The 15,326-nt window shown below is 37.9% G+C and overlaps 1 protein-coding gene across 1 annotated transcript in view; it reads left to right on the forward strand.

Moving 5' to 3' along the window:
• Positions 1–14,013, forward strand: part of HTR1E (5-hydroxytryptamine receptor 1E) — a 68,952-nt gene extending 54,939 nt beyond the window's left edge. The window contains exon 2 of the mRNA XM_045542273.1: positions 12,478–14,013. Within this exon, the coding sequence (XP_045398229.1) occupies positions 12,665–13,762 (1,098 nt within the window). The 5' untranslated portion in view covers positions 12,478–12,664 and the 3' untranslated portion in view covers positions 13,763–14,013. The remainder of the gene's footprint in view (positions 1–12,477) is intronic.
• The last annotated feature ends 1,313 nt before the right edge of the window (positions 14,014–15,326 follow it).

Genomic DNA, 15,326 nt, shown 5'->3' on the forward strand with positions numbered 1-15,326 from the left:
AAGAGAGAAGAGACCAATCTTCCATACAGAAGATTCCAAATAATATTTGTACATATCCCACCCACCTCCAGGAGATGGAGCTTAATTCCCCACTCTTGAAGGTAGGTTAGACTTAGTGGCTCACTTCTAAAAAGTATAGCAGGAAAAGGAAAAATATTAACTTTATAGTGGAGAATCCTGGCAGACCATACCTTAACCAAGTGACAAAGGTTAACATCGCCAGTAATGTCATGTGAATATCATGTTCTCTGATATGATGCAATGAGAAGGGCACTTTACTTCTGAGGTATTCTTTACAAAAACCTATAGCCCCCGTCTAATCATGAGGAAAACATCAGGCAATCCAAGATCAGGAACATTCATTCTATGGGATACCTGACCAATATTCCTCCAGACAGTCAAGGTTATGAAAAATAAGCAAAGATTAGAAATTGTCCCAGATTAGAGGAGACTGGGGAGATACAAAAATTAAATACAATGTGATGTCCTGGATTGAAACAGAAAGAAGACATTAGTGGAAAAAATTGTTTAAATCAACATGAAGTCTGCAGTTTAGTTAATAGTAATGAACCCATGTAGCTCTCTTAGTTTTGATAAATGTACTATGACAGTGTAAGATGTTAACAGTGGGTAAAGCAGGGTGAGGGATATACCAGAACACTCTGTACTATCTCTACAACTTTTCTAGGTATACAAAATTCTACCAAAATCAAAAGTTTATTTTAAAAAATAGATGGTACAAGTGTATCTCATTGCATGCTTCTGCCTGGAGCATGGCAGAATTTTGTAGTTAATGCTGTAATTGCCAAACCCAAGGAAGATGGTTAAAGAAGGCTTGAAATAACTAAAGGAGTTCAACAGCCAAGGGTGGCGTGGAGGCAAAAGACTGGAGAATGAAAGGAAAAGCAATGTTTGCTCTTCACTGAACAAACTGTCATTTGTGTAGCAGTGGTAGAAGCTGAACAGAACAAAAATCGAGGAAGGTGAAAGCTCAAACTGATAAGCTAACCAGATTTCGCAGAAACACGAATGTGTACTGGCTACCCAATAATGAATATGTTTAATAGTAGAAAACTAATTGTTAATAAAAACACAAGTTTTAGACAAACTCTTTGAATTTGGGAAGTTTCTCTAAATTCTCCTTATAAGTTATGTAGGATATTATAATATCTGACTTTTATCTTATCATCTAAAAAGTGGCAAAGCTATTTTGCCACTAAATTGCATCACATTTCTGTCACATGTCCTCTAAATTACTTCCTTTTCCCACTCAGGCCATCCTCTGCTTCCAACTCTGAGGGTTTCAGTTCCTACCAGAACTGTCCCCTTCTACCCATCACACCTACAGCCTCTGACCTCATTAAAGAAACCTCAACCCCTCTCTTGCTTTTAACACCTTTTTTCAGATTTGTCTTCTAAGTAATAATCCCTTCAAAATGACTTTGTGAATGAATAGAACTGATTTCGTGGATAAGGAAGCATTTATCTATTTTTCACATAAACTTTATTAAAATCAGTTCTTAAATTCAAGTTCACAAGCCCACTATCAATGTTTACTAAGGAACTATGTTAAATGGACTGACAAATATTAGGGTCAATATATATTTGGTTTACATTTTGTTTTATCACTTTGACGGCTGAAGAATAAATTTAAAAGGGATGGAATAAACATTTAAAGATACAAACAAAGGTAAACACCCCTTAGTTCAATATGGAGCTAACAAATCCATTAGTGTATCAAAATATGAGCGTGTTCAGCAAACAATAGATTGAACAAATGTTTATTGAGTACCTCTTAGGTGTCAGGAAATGTGCAAGCACTTTGGTAAATGCTGTCTCATTTCATTCTCTCTATAAATATATAGATATAATTATCCTCATTTTTCGAATAGTGAAACCAAGCTTCCAATGATTAAGTAACTTACCCAAGGATAGTTGATGTGTTACTTAAGGTAAATAATATTATCTCCAAACTATCAGTGGCTTAGCACAATAAAATGTTAAAATGTTAAATGTCAAAATGTTTCTCACTCATGTCACCATCCGATGCAAGTCAACAGTGGGGGTGGCTGAGAGTATCCTGTCCCACCTGGTCATTCAGGAACCCAGGATAGTTTCATCCATGGCTCTGCCCTCCTCTAGGTATTCAGAGACCTCTCCATCCAACTGTGGATAGAGATTAAAAGCAAGGATAACACATTAAAGGTTTTTGCAGGCAAAGCCTGGAAGTGGCACATAGCATTTCTGCACAAATTCCTTTTCCCAGAAAAAGGAACAAAAAAAGGGGCAGCCTAGCAAGAAAGAAAACTTTTAGACAATAACCATTATATTTCAACCAAGCACCACAAAAAAAAAAAAAAAAAAGTGTGACTCTACCCACTCCCCTACCAGCAAAAGCCAAATTTGCTGGCCTTCTACCACTACCTGGCAGTAATTAAGTACCACCCCTCTTTCTTCCCTGGAGCAGTGTCAGAGGAGGACTGCTATAAGAAAAGATTTAAAAACAATACAGAGTCTCATAACATAATACCCAAATTGCCCAGATTGTAATAAAAAGTCACTCATCATATCAAAGACCAGGAAAATAACAACTTGAATGAGAAAAAAAAAAAAACAATACATAGATGACAGGATTTTTAAAACCCATGGTAAAAATGCTTCGGTGAGCAATTCTGAACACACTTGAAACAAACAAAATAATAGAATGTCTTGTCAAAAGAATAGAAGATATAAAGAAGAACCAAGTAAAATTTTTAGAGTGGAAAAATACAATAAATGAAATTAAAGAACTCAGTGAATGGACTCAGTAGCAGCTTAGAGGACAGTGGAACGTACCAGTAAAGATATAATAATATAAATTACCCAATCTAACAACGGAAATAAAATAGACAAAAAAAAATGAACAGAGTCATGGGGACTTCTGGGAATGTAACAAAAGATCTAACATTCACGTGAGTGAAGTCCCATAAGAAGGGAAGAAAGAAGACAGGGCTGAAAAAGTATTCAAAGAAATAATGGCTGAAAATTTTCCATTTTGGGAAAAAATATAAAAACAAAATCAAAGAGCTGAACAAACCAGCTCATAAAATATGATTAACCCAAAGAAATCCATACCAAGACACATCAAAGTCAAGCTTTTGAAAATTAAGGACAAACAAAAAAAACTTGCAGCAGTGAAAGAAATGACACCATACTTATCAGCGAAAAGTTATAAATAACCATGGATTTCTCAGCAGAAACCAGAGACCAGAAAGAAGTGGTGCAACATTTTTCAAATGCTGAAAGAAAAGAACTGTCAGCCCAGGGTTCTACATGCAAGAAAAATAACTTCCAAGAATGAAGAGGAAATCAAAATATTCTTAGGTGAAGCAAAACTAAGAGAATTTGCTAGTATATCTACCCTGAAAGAATAGCTAAAGAAAGTTTTCTAAACAGAAATAAAATAATAAAAGGAGGAATCTTGGAACATAAAGAAGGAAGAAAGAAGATGAAAAAGAGCAAAACTATGGGTAAATGAGATCCACTTTTATTTTCCTCTTGTTTTCTAAATTATGCTTGATTGGACATAGAGAAAATACTTAAGATGATTTTATTATAAGCGGGAAGAGGGTAAAGTGATGTAAAGAGAGGTAAGGTTTCTATACATCAATTGAACTGGAAAATGGGAACATCATTAGACTTGGATAAGTTGTGTATATAATGTAATATCTAGAGCAACCACTAAAAAAACTCTACAAAGAGATAAATCCAAAAACACAATAGATAAATTAAAATAAATTCTAAAAAACATGTTCAAGTAACCCATAGGAAGGCAGAGAAATAAAACAGAAAAATGTAAACAGAGAGAACAAACAAAAAACAAAATGGCAGAATTAAGTATTAACATCTAAATAGTTACATTAAATTTTAAAAGCTCTAAATATGTCAATAAAAGACAAAGATTGGCAGAGTGAATTCAGCAAGGTAGTACAATGCAAGATAAACACACAAAATCAATCACATTTCTATATCCTAAAAATTTACATGTGGAAACTGAAATTAAAACCACAATGCCATTTACAATTACTCCAAAGAAAATAAAATAACTAGGTATAAATCTAACATAACACATGCAGGACTTGTATGCTGAAAATTACAAATACTAAGGAAATGAATCAAAAGAGACTTGAGTAAGTAGAAAATAAATAAAAAGATGGTAGAATTACACTTTTACAATAATTACACTAAGTGTAAATGACCTAAATATCCCAATTAACAAGCAGAGGACATCAGACTGAATAAAAATGAAAGATTCAACTAGAGTCCATCTACAAGAAACACACTTAATATAAAGACATAGATAGATTAAAAGTAAAAGGATAGAACAAAGATATATCATGCAAACATTAATCAAAAGAAAGTTGGAGTGACTGTATTAATATTATACAAACTAAACATCAGAACATATAATATTATCAGGGATAAACAGAAATGTTACATAATGATATGAGTCAATTCATCAAGAAGATATAACAATCTTAAATGTGTATGCATCTAATGACAGAGATTCAAAATACATGACTCAAAAATTGACAAAACTAAAGGGATGACTTGGCATATCCACAATTTCAGTTGGAGATTTTAACATTGTCCTCTGAATAGTTGATAGAACAAGTTGATAAAACATTGATTGGTAAAGATATATAAGATTTGAACAATACTGCCAAGCATATTAGCTAATAGAAGACTACCTGGAACAATCACAGAATACACATTCTTTTAAATACACACATAATATCACCAAGATAGACTGTAAGCTGAGCCATAAAATAAGTCTCACTAAACTTTAAAGGATTAAAATCATATAGAGTATATTCTGTAAGCCTGAGTACAATAGAATTAAAAATCAATGTTAAAAGAATCTATAAAATTCCTAAATATTTTGAAGTTAAGAAATGCAAGGGATAGGCCAATATGGTGGATTAGAAGCAACCCACACACACCACTCTCAAGAAGAAGATTAAAAGTTGCAAGCAGATGCCCACCTACAGACGGACCCTCTTGAAGAAGGCATTATAAATCATCAGAGAAGTGACAAGAGATACTCAGAGTGGAGGAGAGTAGGACAGGGAGATCTACTCACCAAGATCAGAAGATACCTGGGGGAGATGCCTACACATGGGGAAGGGACAAAAGAGAGAACCTCAGGGCTCCACACTCCCCCTACACAGATACTGTGACTTAAGCTGCCAGGGGGACCCCACCACCACTGCAGCCCTCCGTATTGATCAGGGAACTTGTTGGAGACTATATCCTAACATTGCATCAGAGAGTGGACTCAGCAGGGACCCATTGTCCTCAGTTCCAGGGTTGCCACAGCTGACACCATTCTGAACTCTCACATCTGGAGCACTCGATCTACACGGGGATCAGTTTTGCTGCAACCAGCCTTGCCAGACTGTTGAGGAAGTAGGGAGAGCAGATGCTCTCTAATGCCTAATGACTAGGAGGTGAGCCATGCCCCCTGGCCCCACATGCCATGGGGAGGTTCACGCCTGCCCAGCACTGCACAACACTATGCCTGTGGTCCAGCACTTCACCATGGACCCTCTAGCCACAACCTGCACCTCGCTGTGTACCACCATTACACCCAGACCTGGGTGGAGCAAACACCAGCAGCCTTGACACCCATGGTCACCACCTAGATAACCTCACTCAGCAGTCACTGCCATGGGTACATATGGGCAGAGCAAACTACCACAACACTTGCCTCCATTTAGAAGGGCTCATCCACCTCCCTGCCTGAGCTTACAACAACAGCCTGGGGACCAACCCACCACTCCACATAAAGATCCCCCAGCAAGAGCTTAGACTGTGACAACCATAAGGGAAAGGAACAATGCAGCACAACTACATTACAAGATCACGGTGCATCCACCCCTCTCCTACTGGAACAATCTTCCAGAATAGGACACAAAAGTGCCATCTAGGGAACTCTCCTGCTTCTCATTGAAAAGGAGAGTTCCCAACAAAGGAGAACAGGGGCACTGCGAAACTATCTGCCCTGTGCTGAAAGAAGAGGTTTCAGATGAGAAGAAACCAGCAAAAGAACTCCGGCAACATGAAAAAAACAAGCTAGTTTGACACTCCCACAGGGTCACAATAGACATAGAGCAACTGACCACAACCAAAAGGAAATTGTCAAAATGTCACAAATAAATTTCAGAATATGGATGGCAAATAAGATGAATGGGATTGAAGATGAAGTTAGAAGTGAACACCAAGCTAAAGAAAAAATTGGATCACTAAATCCAATTTTAGAATGGAATCACTAAAGAGATAGAAAATATAACAAAGGATATAACAGAATTTAAAGAAATGAACAAGTCATTTAGGGAACTTCAAAATACAGCAGAAAGCTTCAACAACAGGCTAGACCAAGCAGAAGAAAGAATTTCAGAGCTTGAAGACAAGGATTTTGAACTAAAGCAGTCAGACAAAGATGCAGAAAAAAAGAATAAAGAAGAGTAAATAATCACTCAGAGAAATATGGGACTATGTAAAGCAAGCCAATATACAAATTATATGTATCCCTGAGGGAGAAGAAGAAAAAGCAAAAAGCACATAAAACCTATTTGAGGAAATTATTGAGGAAAACATCCCTGGTATCACCAAAGATTCAAATATCCAGATATGAGATGGACATTGAACACTGGGAAGATTTATAGCAAATAAGACATTTCCAAGACACATAGTCATCAACCAAAGTCAAAATGAAAGAGAAAATTCTACAAGCTGCAAGACGAAAGTAAATAACCTACAAAAGAAAATCCATCAGGGTAACCACAGAATTCTCAGCGGAGACTTTACAAAGAAGAGTTGGGGCCCTATTTTTAGTCTTCTTCAACAAAACAACTTCCAGCCAAAAGGTTTGTATCCTGCAAAACAAATTTTCATAAGAGATGGAGAAATAAAGACTTTTCCAGAAAAGCAAACACTAAGGAAATTTTTAACTACTAGACATGCCCTACAGGAAATGCTCAAAAGTGCAGTATACATGGGACAACACAATAGATACCCACAGTGTAAACATGCCCAAGAGTTAAAGCTCACAGTTCTTATAAAACAATAGCACAAGAGAGAAAACAAAAGAGCAAGGTATCATTCAAGATGAAGAACATTATCTCACATGTCAATACTAATGCTGAACATGAACAGTCTTAATGCTCCATTTAAAAGACATAGACTGGCTGAATGAATAAAAAAATTATTCCAAAGCTTTTGTACCCCATAATACTCTGAAATTTAAAAAAAAGTAAAAAGAAAAATCATTGCCTAAGTATATGCTGTCTCAAGAAACACATCAAACTCCCAAGGACATGCACAGACTCAAGGGAAAGGGATAGAAAAAAATATTCCACATGACTGGAAACCAAAAGTGAGCTGTTATATCCATACTCATATCAGATAAAATTGACTTTAAATCAACAATGGTAAAAAGGACAAAGATGGTCATTATATAATGATAAAGGGGACAACTTGGCAAGAGGATATAACAGTTGTAATACATATGCACCTAATGTTGGAGAGCTCAGATTCATAAAGCAAATTCTACTAGATCTAAGCAAAGAAATAAACAGTTCCATTCTAATCACTGGGAACTTCAACACCCCACTGACAAAATTGGACAGATTATCAAAGCAGAAAAATCAACAAAGAAATACTGAACTTAAATGGGACTCTAGAACAAATGGAACTAACAGACATTTACAGAACGCTCTACCTGAAAACTGCAGAATATACATTATTTTCATCATCTCATGGGACATTTTCCAAAATTGATCGTATCTTAGGCCACAGAGCAAGTCTCAGCAAACTCAGAAAAAATTGAAATCATACCATGAATCTTCTCAGACCATGGTGGAATAAAACTAGAAATCAGTTCCTAGAAAAACTATAAAATCCACATGAAGTCATGGAAATTAAAAACCTGCTGCTAAATAATCCTTGGCTCAAGGATGAAATTAAGATGAAAATCAAAAGATTCTTTGACCTGAACAACAAAGAGGAGACAGCTTTTAAAATCTATGGGATATAGAAAATGCAGTGCTAAGGGGAAAATTCATAGCCTTAAATGCTAACATTAAAAGATCACAAATTATCAATCTGATGTCACATGTCAGGAAACTAGAAAAATAAGAACAATCCAAACTCAAAGCTAACAGAAGAAAAGAAATAACAAAGCTTAGAGCAGAACTAAATGAAATGGAACCTCCCGAAAAAAAAAAAATACAAAGGATCAAGTAAACAAAAAATTCTTTCTCTGAAAAGATAAACCAGATCAATAGACCATTAGCCAGATTAACCAGAAATAAAGAGAAAGGACTCAAGTAAGCTGAATTAGAAATGAAAAAGGAGACATTAAAACTGATATAACAGAAATACAAAATATCATCATGAATACTACAAAAATCTCTGTGTTCATAAACTAGAAAACCTAGAAGAAATGGATAAATTCCTGGAAACACGTAACCTCTCAAACCTGGATCAGGACAAAACAGAAATCCTGAACAGACCAATAATAAGCAGCAAGATGAGGCAGTAATAAAAAAAAAAAAAAAACCAAAAAAACAGCCCCAGACCAGATAGTTTCACAGTCAAATTCCACTAGACATACAAAGAAGAACTGCTACCTATGGAAATTATTCCATAACATTGAAAAGGAAGGAATCCTCCCTAACACATTCTATGAAGCCAGTGTCACCTTGATACCAAAGCCAGGAAAGGACACAATAAAAAAAAAGAAAATGACAGATGAATATCCCTTATGAACATTGACATAAAAATCCTCAACAAGATACTAGCAAACTGAATTCAACAACTCATCTAAAAGATAATTCACCATGATCAAGTGGGTTACATCCCAGGTATACAAGGATAGTTCACAATACACAAATCAATAAATGTGATTTACCACAAAAGCAGAAGCAGAAACAAAGACCATATGATCATCTGAATAGATGCAGAAAAAGCATTCAATACAATGCAGCACCCTTTCATGATAAAAAATAAAACCCTGAACAAACTAGGCTAAGAAGGAATGTATCTCAAAATTATAAAAGCCATATATAACAAACCAAGGATTGTTTATAAAATCATATGTTATTTTCACAAGAAGGTAAAAGGAACCCCAGACAATTGAGAGTGAATCATTTCCTGAGTGTGGCTAATTATCTCTGACCTCTTCACTCCCCCCACTATGATGCCCTGAATTCCTCCAGGAACTCCCCACATCTGGTGGCCCCAAGCCCCACTGTCTGGCTCTCCTCAGCCTCCTGCATAACTGCTTTTCTTCTCCCTCTTTTACATTTCACTCCCTCCAAAAAAGCTCTCTGTCCAATATAAAGGATATTGAGTGTAGTAGCAAAGAAAACTGTAAACAGCCTAGTTAAAAAAGAGACAATCTCTCTTCCAAAAAAAAAAGAAAAAACCTTGACTCCACATCCGTCTCCACAGCTATTATTTAATATTTTATTTTTCTACTCCCTGTTTCAGCAAAACAATTGAAATAATTGTTCATATTCACTATCTCTATTTCCTATCTTCCCATTCTTTCTTGAAATCACAACATTCAGCCTTTCATCTCCTTGGCTTCACCAAACTTCTCTTGTCAAGGTCGCCAATGTCATCATGTTGCCCAGCCTGATGGTCGAGTCCCCATCACCCCTGGCTCATCAGCAGAATCTATGCAACTCAATAAGCTTTCCTCACATGGTCTGAGAACAAAATTGCCTCTCATTGTTCTCTTCCACCTTTTCTCTGTCTATTTGCTGGTTCCTCCTTACTGACCTCACCTTTAAGTGGTGAAAAACTCCAGGCCCAGTTCTCAGACTTGTTCAATCTATAACAACTCTGCAGTTAGGCCTTCCTGGACCTAATCTCACTTGACTATTCAAAAGAATGTGTTATGTGTGTTGTTATGGAACAAACTTCAAAATGTATTGTTAAATGAAAAAAAAGATGAAAGATGACAAGCTGGATGTGTGCAGAAGTTTAAGGTGACTGACAACACAGGGACACAAAATTTAACGCCTAGTCTGGAAGGCTTGGGCACAAAACAAACCAGGAAGTCACATTGAAGAGCTGAGACTGTAGCCCCCCAACCTGTAATGTTTTTGCTAATTTAACTAAAAGTAATTAAAAGCATGAATCAGGCATACATTCCGCCCACCAGAAATGTATAACCTGCTGGAGGGGAATGAATAGTTACAAAATAAAGAAGAAAATGGAGTCTCCAGAGAGAAAACAATTAGGAGTTATGGGAGCTCAGATAAATAGAGCAGCTTTTTAAAAGCTCTAAAAGGCTGAATTATTTCTGATATTTTTTACTTCATGCTTTCAAAATTACTATATTTCTTAATTGTCTCTACTATAAATTAAAATTTCTAAAGTGTTCTGTCCCTTATCCCTGATATTCTCCATACTCTCAATCTTACAATCGGAATGGAAAAGCCTTTTTATTGAGAACCACTCTACCTAGCAAACTTCAAGAACCCAAGAAAAACAACCAAGGACAAATACATGCACAAAAAAAAAAAACTAATTTTCTTTACTTTATTTATTTATTTTTGAAACAGAGTCTAACTCTTTCACCCTGGGTAGAGTGCAGTGGCGTCATCGTAGCTCACTGCAACCTCAAACTCCTGGGCTCAAGCCATCCTCCTGCCTCAGCCTCCCAAGTAGCTGGTGCATGCCACCATGCTCAACCAATTATTTCTATTTTTTAATAGAGTCAGCGTCTCGCTCTTGCTCAGGCTGGTCAAGGGACTCCTGACCTCAAGGGGTCATCCCACTTTGGCCTCCCCTCCTAGAGTGCTAGGATTACAGGCATGAGCCACCACGCCTGGCCCAATTTTCTTTAATTTAATTAAAAAGAAATGGGTCAACATGGAGAAATAAACACTTGGGATACAGGGAGGAATGAAGAGGTGTTGGCCCAAGCAGCTAGTAGATGGCCCAGCTGGAGTCTGAACTCAGATCTGTCTGATTTCAAAGCCCACACCGTTTCAATTTTACAGCCTGTCTCAGATATAAATGCAGGGTTAAAGTGTTTACAAAAGGAGATAAAAGTACTAGAGGAGAAGAAAACATTCAATCTACAAAAGAAGGGGATTATTGATAGAACAAGTCCTATGGAAGAGCTAGAGAAATAAAAAAGGCATCCAAAAGTAGATATAGCCACAGAAACACTGTAAAAGCATAATGGAACCAGAGTCTCATTTAACTGCAGAAAGATACAGACTGTCTTAAAAACAATTGTCTCATTTCTGGTCTTTTGTGAAATTATTGTTATTTTATTTTCTATATCTGGAAGCTAAATTGTGCCTGTCTCTCCCTCTTCTTGGTTTTGGCTCTATGGGTGGGAGAAATTAAATCCAAAGCTAGATCTCACCCACAGTTTGGAGATTTTTATTCCTTCCCCTGACTTCTAGTCCCCAAACCATGCAAAGACTCCCTCCCACATTCACTCCCTCTTTCACTCGTGCCTCACCTGCTCCCGCCCCCATCTTTTGCTAAAATCACTGTCTGTTAAGCCCGATGCACAACCCTTCTTAAAACTGCTTGAAGCACCTATTTTTCTTTGAAGTCTTCCCGGACCAAATCCCATGGAGTCACATCAGAGGATTTGGTTGGCCCAGCAGCCATTAGCTGTAAGAATTTTCATTCCATTTTGATTGTTCTGTTCTCATGAATGTACATTTATATTTGACTTCACATTTCTTTAAAAATGTCACTGACTATCTCATTGAGTGACCAGCTTAATTACAGCTATCTGGGGGACAAAAAGAGAAATAGATAGATCACAAATATTAACTAAAACTAAACACATTTTTTTAAATGTAGAGATCTTTGAGCTTGGTGATGATGCTGTTTCACAGTTGATTTATTGTATTACACTGAGTACAACTTGCCACAACATCAAAGTAATGTTATATGCTTTTCTCCAAAGATATGCACAGTGGGATATGTAAAATGTCAGAAATAATTAGACAAAATTGTACAATCCCTTTGTGACACTAATATACCTTTGGAGTTGAATATTTTCTGTGAAAGTTTAAAATCTGCTTTGAAAGCTGCTTATTATGAACAATACAGTGTTTTCTTTAATGCAATAATCCCAGAATTTTTATATATATTATGTGAATATACATTTCCAAATGTAAAAAAGCCTTTTTATATATAAAAGAATAAATATAAATAAGAAACTAAGTAAGGTTGCAAAATAGACTAAACATTTAGTAATATACTCATCAGAAAAAGTTTGGAAACTTACCTAAACAAAAGTATCCTTTAGGGAATAACATAAAGATGAACTCAGATTGCAGAGAGGAAAGAGAAAATTAAAATGGGTGAAGAATTTATAAATACCAAAATATTGTGTTTTCCAGGAAAAATGCAGCTTTCTTATTCATTAACCAGAAGCATAATATTTTCCAGGAATTCTCCCTTCAGAAGAAATGCTGTGGCCCTTCCCTTTACTCACAGAAAATGGAGCACAAAAGACTACACATCTGAGGAAATTATAGCCTAGTCACAAATGAGAGGCAATCGAGGCGGCATAGTTTCCAGCTAAAGGAAAATCACCAACTGCTTCTCCACAGTGTAGACTGGAAGGGGGGGAAACATGAACATCACAAACTGCACCACAGAAGCCAGCGGGGCCGTGAGACCCAAGACCATCACGGAGAAGATGCTCATCTGCATGACTCTGGTGATCATCACCACCCTGACCATGCTGCTGAACTCGGCCGTGATCATGGCCATCTGCACTACCAAGAAGCTCCACCAGCCTGCGAACTACCTGATCTGTTCTCTGGCCGTGACGGACCTGCTGGTGGCGGTGCTCGTCATGCCCCTGAGCATCATGTACATTGTCATGGACAGCTGGAAGCTCGGGTACTTCATCTGTGAGGTGTGGCTGAGTGTGGACATGACCTGCTGCACCTGCTCCATCCTGCATCTCTGTGTCATTGCCCTGGACAGGTACTGGGCCATCACCAACGCCATCGAATACGCCAGGAAGAGGACAGCCAAGAGGGCCGCACTGATGATCCTCACCGTCTGGACCATCTCCATCTTCATCTCCATGCCCCCTCTGTTCTGGAGGAGCCACCGCCGCCTCAGCCCACCCCTCAGTCAGTGCACCATCCAGCACGACCACGTCATCTACACCATTTACTCCACGCTGGGGGCATTTTACATCCCCTTGACTTTGATACTGATTCTCTATTACCGGATTTACCACGCAGCCAAGAGCCTTTACCAGAAAAGGGGATCAAGCCGGCACTTAAGCAACAGAAGCACAGATAGCCAGAATTCTTTTGCGAGTTGTAAACTTACACAGACCTTCTGTGTGTCTGACTTCTCCACCTCGGACCCTACCACAGAGTTTGAGAAGATCCACGCCTCCGTCAGGATCCCTCCCTTCGACAATGACCTAGAGCACCCCGGGGAACGCCAGCAAATCTCTAGCACGAGGGAACGCAAGGCAGCGCGCATCCTGGGGCTGATCTTGGGTGCGTTCATTCTGTCCTGGCTGCCGTTTTTCATCAAGGAGTTGATTGTAGGTCTGAGCATCTACACCGTGTCCTCGGAAGTGGCTGATTTTCTGACGTGGCTTGGTTATGTTAATTCTCTGATCAACCCTCTGCTCTATACGAGTTTTAATGAAGACTTCAAGCTGGCTTTTAAAAAGCTCATTAAGTGCCGAGAGCATACTTAGACTGTAAAAAGCCAAAAGGCGTGACTTTTACTAGAGCCTCGTGAGTAGACGAGGGTAAGGGATGCAACTTATTAACTCTTGAACATGCTTGGTTCAGGAGCATTTGTAAGTATGTGTGGTCTTGTTTTTGTTTTTGTTTTGTTTTGGTTTTGTATGTTTGGTTCTATTTTGTTTGAGGCTTGTTGTTTGGTGTGCTGTTTCTACCTCTCGTCCGATCTGTGGTACCTAATTTCCAATAAACATTATCGTACGACAACAGATACTTCAAAAAGTAATAAGATGAAGTAGTAAATACTTTTTATGTTTTTTAGCCATTTCAGTTAACCCTGCAATTAAAGAATGCCAAAAAAAATCTTTATTTGCCAAATTTCTTATTATTTATAAATTAAATATCTGATAACTTGCCCTTGTGTGGCATTGGATCTAGGTTATGGCTCTATCTGCACACATTTTCTAGCAGGAATTGCATGACTACATAAAGAATAAAAACAGTGTCATATCATCTACTGCTTGCAGACCTGAGCTGAAGTCATTTACTGTAGCACCGTGATTACATAGCCTACCCCTTTCAGGTACAAATAGTACAGCTGCCATGTCCTTTTTAGTTCACGATTAAATAAACTTCCCCATTATCTTAACAAAAACTTAGAATGAATGCACTGGCACTTTCCTAAGTCATTTACTATGAATATGAAATGTAAACAAATACAAAATAATCTAAATCCACTTTGGTCAGTGTGTTGCTATCTTATCTGATCAACACATTGGGCCTCCTCCCATTCTAAAAAGTATCCCGGGGAAGCCTCCCATATATTCTCTCACTCTAGCAGGAGTAAGGTGGGAGTATATGTCAAATTTGGAAAACTTTTAAAGAAGCTTAATGGCGTACAGTGATCCAAGGAAGGGAATATATTATCTGAAGAACTTTGCTAGAGAATGTTGCTCATTAAATTACCAGTTGTGCACTTGGAAAGAAATAAAAAAATTGAAAATCTGTGTTTACAGCAAAGGCCACCCATCAGTCTATGAGTATGAAATTGTGTCTCCAGGAATCCCTGTGGCTTCCATGCCAGACTGCCCCCTGGGGCCAGGAGGCTGCAGGTGGGACCCAGGGTGGCCTGACTCAGTGGGAGTGACTGCTCTAGTCACACAGAGGAGTGCACCACTGCAAAGTCAAGAGTGATGGCAGAAGGACAGAAAATTTGTAAATTCTTGTATACTCCTAAGTAACTGTTCTCAGCCTCTCCCTGTCTCTTCACTCTTCTCTGTCTAGTGAGAAGACATTGGTTTGTCTTCAGCCCTTAAATCTGTCCCTTCCCAGCTTTTCTGTAATCTTGCTCCTTTCCTCCCTCTCTCTCTCTCCTCCTCTCTTTTCCTCCCCACTCTTCTTTAATCTCAACTATTACTTTGCTCAAGTCTTGTGGACACTAAAATCAACTTCCTGCAGCCCCACTTCCCCATCAGGCTCCTGCTTCATCTCTCCCCTAACTCCCCACCTGAGTCTCTCCAATCAGTAATCCACTCATTCTGCCTCCACTTCTCAACTTCCACTGACTTTTCCATC

This window comes from Lemur catta, chromosome 2 (assembly GCF_020740605.2).
Source record: "Lemur catta isolate mLemCat1 chromosome 2, mLemCat1.pri, whole genome shotgun sequence".
Taxonomy (NCBI): domain Eukaryota; kingdom Metazoa; phylum Chordata; class Mammalia; order Primates; family Lemuridae; genus Lemur; species Lemur catta.